This window comes from Penaeus vannamei, chromosome 13 (assembly GCF_042767895.1).
Source record: "Penaeus vannamei isolate JL-2024 chromosome 13, ASM4276789v1, whole genome shotgun sequence".
Taxonomy (NCBI): domain Eukaryota; kingdom Metazoa; phylum Arthropoda; class Malacostraca; order Decapoda; family Penaeidae; genus Penaeus; species Penaeus vannamei.
In genome coordinates, this window is record NC_091561.1 from 2,831,446 (window position 1) to 2,841,445 (window position 10,000).

Here is a 10,000-nt window from a genome sequence, read left to right on the forward strand (position 1 = left end):
GTGATGAAAGATAGTGAGAACGAAATATAACAATAAAAGTGAATTGTTGATTGTGAAAATATGCACGATAGCGGAATATTAAGGGTTGAATCACGTTGCAGAAACCACGGGGAGTTTGTGAAATAGAATAGGTATAGTGACACTATATCGTCCTTAGAATGAGGCCAGTGGATCACTTGAGACTGCGAAAGGAATGATAAAGAGAAAGAAAAAAAAATCAAAACTATTTTTTTTTTTTTTTTTTAGATTTCCATGTTAAGATCCCTCTTTACACACGAAAAAACGAAAGAAAAAAAGATACGGATAAAATAACTTGAAAGATTATGTCGAAAATGATATAAATAAAATTTAAAAAGGTATATAAAATCACCCAAAAAAAAACCCGCTAACTTCATGAAAATAAGCTCTTGTGAACCTCGGCCGCGGTCTGTGATCTCAAACACGCTCAGACACGTTCAGACATGACTCAGTCCAGATCGTGGAGACGTCACTTCACCCAAGATCCCGCCGGAAAAGGTCAGGTCAGGTTCCCCGATGCATGTCTTGGGACGATACTTTCAAGGGTCATAAATTCAGATGGAACAACTATTATTCTAGACGAAATTTAAAGGAAAAAAAAAAGAAAATTGCGAGAAGGGAAAAATGGTATTATGGTCCACCTTCCTTGTCGCAAATTTACGTGTTAATCTCCCCTCTTCTTTTCTTTCTCTCTCTTATTCTGTGTTTAGCTTCCCTTTCCTATTCCCCTCCTTCGCCTCCGTGTTCTCCCATTTCCCTCATACGTCCTTCCCTTCCTCTTTCTTATCCTCCATCCTCTTCTTCTCTTTTTCCTTCTCCTCTCTCCCTCCATCCCTCTGTTCTTCTTTTCCCTCCTCTCTTCATCCCTTCCCCTTCTCTCCTTCCTATTTCGCCTTCCTTTACCCCTCTTCTCTCCTTATCTTTATTCCCTCCTCCTGCCTTCCTTCGTCTTCCTCCTCCTCTCTTTCTCTCCTTCTCCCCCTCCTCCCACACCCATACTTACCTTTCTCCTTTCCTCCCTTCACCCCTCTCTCTTTTCCTTTTCCTTCCTCTTCCTTCACCTCCTCTGCTTTCCTTCCTTTCTCCTCCCCCTTTCCTCCCTTCCCCTCCCCTCTCCTCCTCCCTTCCCTCCCCTCTCCTCCTCTATTCCCCTTCCTCTTCCTCTCCCCTCCCCTCTTCCCTTCCCCTCCCTCGAAATAACTGTGATTATCGATTATTATCAAATATCTCTCCCCACCCCTCTACCCTTCCTCCTCCCCCACCCTCCTCCCCCTCCCCTTCCCTTCCGATATCGATTCACGACCCTCGTGGGGGAAATTAAAACCAGGTGTTCCACGGGATCTCGGATAAGCGCCAATCGAGGTCAGAGGTCAAGCCGAACAAGTAAAAAAAAAAAAAAAAAAAAAAAAAAAAAAAAAAAAAAAAGACAGAGAGAGAAAAATTGAATTGTTTATGATAGATATTATCGGCGGTTTTAATACGCTTATCGGAGACTAATTGGTGTCGTAACTTAGAGGTGATGACGCGACGGGTTTAGAGACTTTACGTGGGTCGGAAGAAAGGGTCACGTTGGCGGAGGCGAGAGGGGGAGGTAGGAGGGGAGAAGGGAGGAGGGGGAGGGGAAGGGGGAGAAGGGGGAAGGGGCTTCAGGATAGGGAGAAGGGGTCACGTTGGCGGAGATGAGAGGGGGAGGGGTAGGAGGGGGAGAAGGGGGAGGGGGAGGGACTTGAGGAAGGGGGAGGAAGGGGGAGGGGTTTGAGGATAGGCAGAAGGGGGAGAGGCTTGAGGATAGGGAGAAGGGGGAGGGGCTTGAGAAGGAGGGGAGGGCTTGAGAAGGAGGGGGGAGGGACTTTAGGAGGAAGAAGGGGGAAGGGGGAGGGGCTTGAGAGTAGGGAGAAGGGGGAGGGCTTCAGGAGGAGGGGGAAGGGGGGAGGAGCTTGAGAAGGAGGGGGAGGGGGGAAGGTGCTTGAGGAGGATAGGGGAGAAGGGGGAGGGGCTTGAGGAGGAGGGAGGAGGGGGAAGGGGGAAGGGGCTTGAGGAGGAGGGGTGAAGGGGGAAGGGGCTTGAGGATAGGGAGAAGGGGAGGGGCTTCAGGAGGAGGGGAGGGGAAGGGGCTTCGAGGGAGGAGGGGGAAGGGGCTTGAGAATAGGGAGAAGGGGGGAGGGGCTTTAGAAGGAGGGGGAGGGGAAGGGAACGTGGTGCGTGTGGTCTCTAATGCTCGTTGCTCATAGTGGGGGTATGGTGAAGGGGGGAGGGTATACTGACGGTGAGGTATAGTATTGAGGAGGTATGGTGAAGGGGGTATGGGTATGGTGAGTGGGGGAGGGTATGGTTAGGGGGAGGGTATACCGACGATGGGGTATAGTAAGGGGGAGGGTATGGTGAACGGGGTAGTTGTATGGTGATGGTGGGGTATAGTAAGTGAGAGGGTATGCTGATGGCTGCGGTATGGTGAAGGTTGAAATATATTGGCCGTGTGAATATGGTGATTATAATTGTATAGTGACAACGAGACTGATATAACAATGACGGTACAATAACAGTAATTTAGCTATAACATGGTGATAGTGATAAGCCCTATACAACAGTGCAAGTATACCAGCCAGGTTATGGTGCAAGTGATAGTATGGTGACTAACGACTCAGGATAATCTAGATCTATGAATGTGATGATAAGATGACATCACTGTTACAGTGACGGTAGCAACATCATCATAAATACACTAACATAAACTGATATCTTTAGCTATAGTGACATCATATAAAATGGTGATATTATGATAAGGTGATAAAGAGAGTGATGATAAAGATACCAGGGAGAGCAACTTTGAAAAGATCTTTATGATAGAATAGCATAGTGTGATGGTGGTATGAGATGCTGAACTAAAACGATCTTGCTGAGATAAGCCAGCATCACTATAGATGCTATATTCACAAAGATGCTGCAATGAATGAATGTTCAAGATTGAAAGATGCATTTGCAAGGAATAAAGATATTGAAAATAGTAAAATATATGCAATAAATCACAAAGATGCTGCAGTGAATGAATGTTCAAGATTGAAAGATGCATTTGCAAGGAATAAAGATATTGAAAATGGTAAAAATATATGCAATAATACCTTAAACATAAAGTAGACATAACACCCACGATTGCAACTTTACCTACACTACCGCCGGAATCTATGAATGTCAATTATATGGAAATATGATCAAACGAATCTGCATAACTACCATTCAATGCTCATTTCCCTGATTTCATGGCAGATGCAAGGGCGTGTGTGTCTGTTTACTTATGCGTCCGATCTGTTGAGATAGAGGCACTTGCTGAGACCACCGGGTATACTGGCCTATGCTTGGTCTATGGGGCTCGAGTCGATATGGCTTTTCTCTCTTTCTGTCTCTCTTCGTCTTCTTCTTCTTCTTTATATCTCCTATGGCGTTTCTTTTTTATTGTGTTTACCTTCTTTTTCTCTTTTCTTTTTCTTGTCACTCTCTTCGTTTTCTTCTTCTTCTGTATACTTCCTTTAGCGTTTCTTTTTTTATTGTGTTTACCTTCTTTTTCACTTTTCTTTTCTTTTTCTTGTCACTCTCTTCGTTTTCTTATTCTTCTGTATACCTTCTATTGCGTTTCTTTTTTATTGTGTTTACCTTCTTTTTCATTTTTCTTTTCTTTTCTTGTCACTCATATATATACCTTTCATTTTTCATTTTCCTTTCTAATTCCTGTTTCTTCCTTCTTCGAAATGATCTCTGCTCTTCTGCTCCTCCACCTCTCATTTATCCTGCCACGTCTCTACCTCCCATTCCATCCTTCCTTTCCCCCCTTTCTCTCTTCTCCCTTTCCTCCCTTCCCCTCCCTCTCCTTCCTTTCTCCTCCCTTTCTTTCTTCTCCCTTTCCTCCCTTCCCCTCCCTCTCCTTCCCTTTCTCCTCCCCTTTCTCTCTTCTCCCTTTCCTCCCTTCCCCTCCCTCCTTCCTTTCTCCTCCCCTTCTCTCTTCTCCCTTTCCTCCCTTCCTCCCCTCTCCTTCCTTTCTCCTCCCCTTTCTCTCTTCTCCCTTTCCTCCCTTCCCCTCCCCTCTCCTTCCTCTCTCCTCCCGCTTTCTCTCTTCTCCCTTTCCTCCCTTCCCCTCCCTCTCCTTCCTTTCTCCTCCCCCTTTCTCTCTTCTCTCTTTCCTCCCTTCCCCTCCCCTCTCCTTCCTTTCTCCTCCCCTTTCTCTCTTCTCCATTTCCTCCCTTCCCTCCCCCTCTCCTCCCTTTCTCCTCCCCTTTCTCTCTTCTCCCTTTCCTCCCTTCCCCTCCCCTCTCCTTCCTTCTCCTCCCCCTTTCTCTCTTCTCCCTTTCCTCCCTTCCCTCCCTCTCCTTCCTCTCCTCCCCCTTTCTCTCTTCTCCCTTTCCTCCCTTCCCCTCCCTCTCCTTCCTTTCTCCTCCCCCTTTCTCTCTTCTCCCTTTCCTCCCTTCCCCTCCCCTCTCCTTCCTTTCTCTCTTCTCCCTTTCCTCCCTTCCCCTCCCCTCTCCTTCCTCAATTCTCTCTTCTCCCTTTCCTCCCTTCCCCTCTCCTCTCCTTCCTCTATTCTCCTCCCCCTTTCTCTCTCTCTCCCTTTCCTCCCTTCCCCTCCCCTCTCCTCCTCTATTCTCCTTCATTCTCTCTTCTCCCTTTCCTCCCTTCCCCTCCTCTCCTCTCCTTCCTTTCTCCTCCCCTTTCTCTCTTCTCCCTTTCCTCCCTTCCCCTCCCCTCTCCTTCCTTTCTCCTCCCTTTCTCTCTTCTCCCTTTCCTCCCTTCCCCTCCCTCTCCTTCCTTTCTCCTCCCCCTTTCTCTTCTCCGTTTCCTCCCTTCCCCTCCCTCTCCTTCCTTTCTCCTCCCCCTTTCTCTCTTCTCCCTTTCCTCCCTTCCCCTCCCCTCTCCTTCCTTTCTCCTCCCCTTTCTCTCTTCTCCCTTTCCTCCCTTCCTCCCCTCTCCTTCCTCTATTCTCCTCCCCTTTCTCTCTTCTCCCTTTCCTCCCTTTCCTCCTCTATTCTCCTTCCTTTCTCCTCCCCCTTTCTCTCTTCTCCCTTTCCTCCCTCTCCTCCTCTATTCTCCTTCATTCACCCTTCGCTCCTACGAAGCCTCCTCCCCGTCGCATTCTAAGCCTCCACCGTCGCCTCTCCTTCCTTTTCATCAGACTCAACATCCTAGAAAATCCTTAATCAAAGCCTTTCCTTGAGGAGACAACGTAGGAATTCCTTCACGTCCATCGGGTTTTGCTTCGTCGATATAGGCTGCCGATCGGAGAGAACTGGGGGGGTGTGGGGGTCGGGGGAGGGAGGGAGGGGGGATTTTTCACGATCTCTTCCGTCTACAAGGTCGGATATTGGATTTTTTTTTTTGGGGGGGGTGTTTCTTCTATTCTCCCTTTCTTTATTCTTTGTGTCTTTTCTGATCTTTTTTTTTCTTCTATTTCTCTTCTTTTTTTCTAGTCTTCTTTCTTCGTTTCTTATCTATTTTCATCTCCCTCTTTCTCCCGATATTTCTTCCTCCCTTTTCCCCACCCCTTTCTCCTTCTGCTTAGGACCCCCTTCTCCTCCCCCCCTCCCTCAGCTCCCCCACTCTCCTACCCCCTTCTCCGGACCCCCTCCCTTCCTCCCCCTCTCTCCTCCCTCCCTCCCTCCCTCCCTCCCTCCCTCCCCCTCCCCTCGTGTAAGGACGTGACAGCCAAAGATGTCTCGACTTCGCAAAAACCAAGTTAGCAGCACTTCCGCGATGGCTTGGGTGGGGGAGGGTCAGGGAGGAGGGGGGAGGGGGGAGCGTGGGAGACATGCAGATGGACTTCACGTATGCGAGGGAGGGTGGGCGATGGGAAGGACAGGAGGCGGGGAAAGGGAGGAAGGGGAAGGACAGAGGGAGAGGGAGAGAGGAGAGCGGCGGATCATGTTAACGATAGCAGGTGGAGCGATGAAGGGGGTGGGAGGGAGGGAGGGCAGGGGGAGGGGCCCGGGGTGGCGAAGGCCGCGTGGCTCACCTTGTTCGAAGGCGGGAGCCGGCTGGTCCTGTGTTGGTTGGTCTGGATGTTCTTTATGCATTTCGTCTATTGCCGAGTGTTTTTCTTTGCATTTTGGTAAATAAATCAATAATAACATTTCTAGACGGGGATGAAGACCCCGACGAGAGCATCCGGGCGGAGTTTCTGCTCGGATGGCTCCGCCTCCGCTTCATCCCGCGCTGCGATTGGTTCTCGCGGCTCTCCCTAGTTTACTCAGCCCCGCCCCCTGTCGCCGCTGATTGGTCAACCGATACTCATTATCTCCTTTTGTTTGCAGGTCTGGGGTTGGGAGCCCGGTGGTGGGCGGCGCATTGGACTGCAAAATGACAAACGGGGTGTCCGAGGGCGTGGTGGGGGCGGTGCCCGTGGAAGGGCTCCTGTTTGTGGGCGGCACGGAGAGCGTCAAGCGGGAGCCGGAGGACCTAACCCGCCGAACCAACAGTCCTGCCGACCGCGGCGTCCTGTGCGACAGACGCCGATCGCTCCTGCCTCCGCCACCGCCCGACGGAGACTCCCCGCCAGCGCTCGACGTCCCGCCCGCCCTCAAGGACGACCTTGACCACCACGTGATAAAGGAGGAGCTGGAACACAGCAGCCTCAAGGTGGAGTCGGGGGATCGTCCTCGCGCCAACCACACACTCGTCATCCAGGCGCCCCAGGACTCGGCCGACAAGATGAGTGCCGGCACGGGCAGCTACATCGGGGGCTTCTCGGCCGCCTCGCCACAGTCGTACGAGCACGTGTCGCCGTACCTGTCCCCCTCGCCACAGCCGTACACCACCAGCACGTCGCCCGTGGTGCGCGGCTCCTCCGCCGTGCACACCGTCTCGGACAACTACTACCGGGACTACTACTCGCCGATCGAGACCCAGTACAGTGTGCGCCAGGAATACAGTCCCGCGGACACGGGCTTCGCGGACCGCTACCCGCGCCCGGCTTATAAGGCCAACGGGGTCTCGAACACCCTCACCGTCGACCTGCCCTCTCCCGCGGACTCTGGCATCTCCGCCGACGCCGTCACCCCCAGGGATCAGCCAGCCATCACTCAGGTAGGTCAGCCACCCCTCGTCCACCTCACCCTCGGCTCAGCCCCTCGCGCTAGGCCCTCGACCCCCCCCCCCACCCTCGGCTCAGCCCCTTTCGCTAGGCCCTCGCCCACCTCACCCTCGGCTCAGCCCCTCGCGCTAGGCCCTCGACCCCCCCCCCCACTCCTCCCCCTCCGCTCTCCCGACTCGCCCTCGAGTCAGCCCCCTCTTCCGTCGTGCCTTTGCCCCCCCCCTCCCTCCTCCTCCTCCCCCTCGCCTACCTCCCCAACCCTCCTCCTCATTCCTCTCTTCTTCTCCTCTTCCTCTCCCCTCACCCCGGGTCAGCTTCCACCCTCTACCCCCACCCCATACCCCTCCTACCCCCCCCGACCCCCTCTCCCCCCTGCACGCCCTTCGAGGCAACCCTTCCTGTGCCTGTCTCTTCTTCGGGTCAAGCTGCAGGAGGTCCGAGTGCCACGGGAGACGCATGCCAAATCCCCTTCTTGGACTCCCGGTGGCACTGTAACCTGGCACCTCGACTCCAGAGCCACTGGTCTTCCATTTCGTGTTCCTTCTCCTCTGTTTCTTCAATTTCCATCTCTATTTCTTCTTTTCTTCTTGTTCCATCGCTTCTCCTTCTCGACGTCTATCAATTTTTCTGCCTACTTAATCGGGTTTTCTTCTCGACTCTTTTATTTCTTATTCTGTCTGTTTCATGTCCTTCTCGACCTTCTCTTCGTTTTTTCTATTCCTCTTCTCCTTCTCTCCCTCTTCCTCTTCCTGACACGACCACGCGCTGACCACTCACTTCTTCCCTCCCGCTTTTTATCCCTTTCTCCTCCTCCCCGCTTCCTCCTCCTACTCCTTCTACGTGTTTTCCTCCATGCCCTTTGACCTTATTTTGTTCCTCGCTAAAATTGTTCCAGATTTCCCTCATTCCTTCTTTATTGGTCCATCGCCTCCTTCCTTCCCCCTTTTTTACCTGTAGCCATATCTTAAAATTCTTTGTTTTCTGTAATTTGTATGGTTCTATATTAACTTTTTTTTTCTGTATAATAGGGTTCGAATATACGCTCAACACACACGTCAAATCCTCACACATTTAGAAAAGAAGTTCCTTAAGAGAAGTTCTTTAAGAGAAGTTCTTTAAGAGAAGTTCTTTAAGAGAAGTTCCTTAAGAGAAGTTCCTTAAGAGAAGTTCTTTAAGAGAAGTTCCTTAAGAGAAGTTCCTTAAGAGAAGTTCTTTAAGAGAAGTTCTTTAAGAGAAGTTCCTTAAGAGAAGTTCCTTAAGAGAAGTTCTTTAAGAGAAGTTCTTTAAGAGAAGTTCCTTAAGAGAAGTTCCTTAAGAGAAGTTCTTTAAGAGAAGTTCTTTAAGAGAAGTTCCTTAAGAGAAGTTCCTTAAGAGAAGTTCCTTAAGAGAAGTTCCTTAAGAGAAGTTCCTTAAGAGAAGTTCTTTAAGAGAAGTTCCTTAAGAGAAGTTCTCTAAGTTCTCTCTATCTTTTCCTCACAACTCATTTCCGTCGCAAGAACGAAGTCGTGCTCTAACTCACCCGCGTCGCCTTTTTAACGCAGAGTTCTATAACTTCTGTTCCCTTTGCATGAGGCAATAGTTTCCAGCCGAGAAACAGTTAGATTAAACCGGTCAGGAATTGTGATCAGCCCGGTAATAACAGTAATTCCCCGTGGGTCCCGGACCTGCCGCTCGACGTCCCTCCCGCATGCAAATAAATAAGTGAAAAGGTCCTCCGCGATTCCTCAAACTCGTCCCCCTTCGACTGAATCTCCCCGAATCCGAATCGAATACCTCAAAAATAAATTAAAAATTATAATAAATAAATAAAAAAACACATCAGAATGATATAATAAACGGATAAAGAGAGATATTCCCATAGACCGGGACCGAGGAGGAAGGGGTCGGAAGGGTCTCAGGGACAGCCTCCGACGGTCCCGCTCAGCCGACGCGTTGAGGTCCCCGTCGTCCCGTCCATTCATCGGCGCGCAGTCCTCTCGGCGCGGTCCCCCGAGGCGCTGTCGTGAGCAGGAAGGGTCGCCGCTTATGAACTCCATGACTCGGCACAACCACGGGGGAGTATGTTAGGGGGTGGGGGGAGTGGGGGAAGGAGGAGGAGGAGGGACGAGAGGAAATAGGAACGAGGACTCGAGAGGGGACACGAGGGGAGTACGGGAGGAGGAAGAGGAGGAGGAGGAAAAGGGGGTTTGAAGGAGGTTTGCGCTTTTAGGGGGTGGTAGGGGGTAGGATACGGAGAGGTGGAGGGGGGGGATGAGCGCTTGATTTATGGAGGAGAGGTGGGCGGCGGTGGGGGTGGGAGGGGGTGAAATACAGCGAAATGCGGGAAGGTTCTTCTCAAGTGAAACCGAATAACAAGTCAAAACCTAGAATACTACGAAGTTCAAGAGCAATATACATACATACATATATATCTATATATACATATATATATATGTATATAGATAGATAAATTATATATGTATATCCATACATGTATGTATTTATGTATATGTGTATGCATGTATTTGCATATATATGCATGTGCGTATGTATGTATCTATGTGTGGTTATATGAAAGTGCGCATGTAGAGAAATACACAAACACCAGGATACTGTTGTTGATGTGGTACTATAATCCCCCTCAAAACTACACGAATATTTCCCTCCCCTTCCTCCTCTCCCCCCTCCCTCCCCCACCTCCCCCTTCCCCTCTCTCTTCTCTCCCCACCTCCCTCTTCCCCTTCCCCTCTCTTCTCTCTTCTCTCTTCTCTCCCCACCTCCCTCTTCCCCTTCCCCTCTCTCTTCTCTCTTCTCTCTCTCTCTCGAAATCTCGCTGCCTCTCGCGCCTGGAGAAGTACGAGGCAACCCGGCCGTACCCCAGTGCCTGCAGGAGCCCGTGGAGGAATCGCCAACAGCATTGGTTGCATGGCT

General features: G+C 50.6%; 1 protein-coding gene across 1 annotated transcript in view; it reads left to right on the plus strand.

The window, feature by feature from the left end:
* grh (grainy head) overlaps nt 1-10,000 on the plus strand; it is a gene marked incomplete at its 3' end in the record, with an annotated part of 641,830 nt that overhangs the window by 395,955 nt on the left and 235,875 nt on the right. Inside the window, 1 exon segment of the mRNA XM_070128636.1 lies at nt 6,312-7,083. Coding sequence (XP_069984737.1) covers nt 6,312-7,083 — 772 coding nt within the window.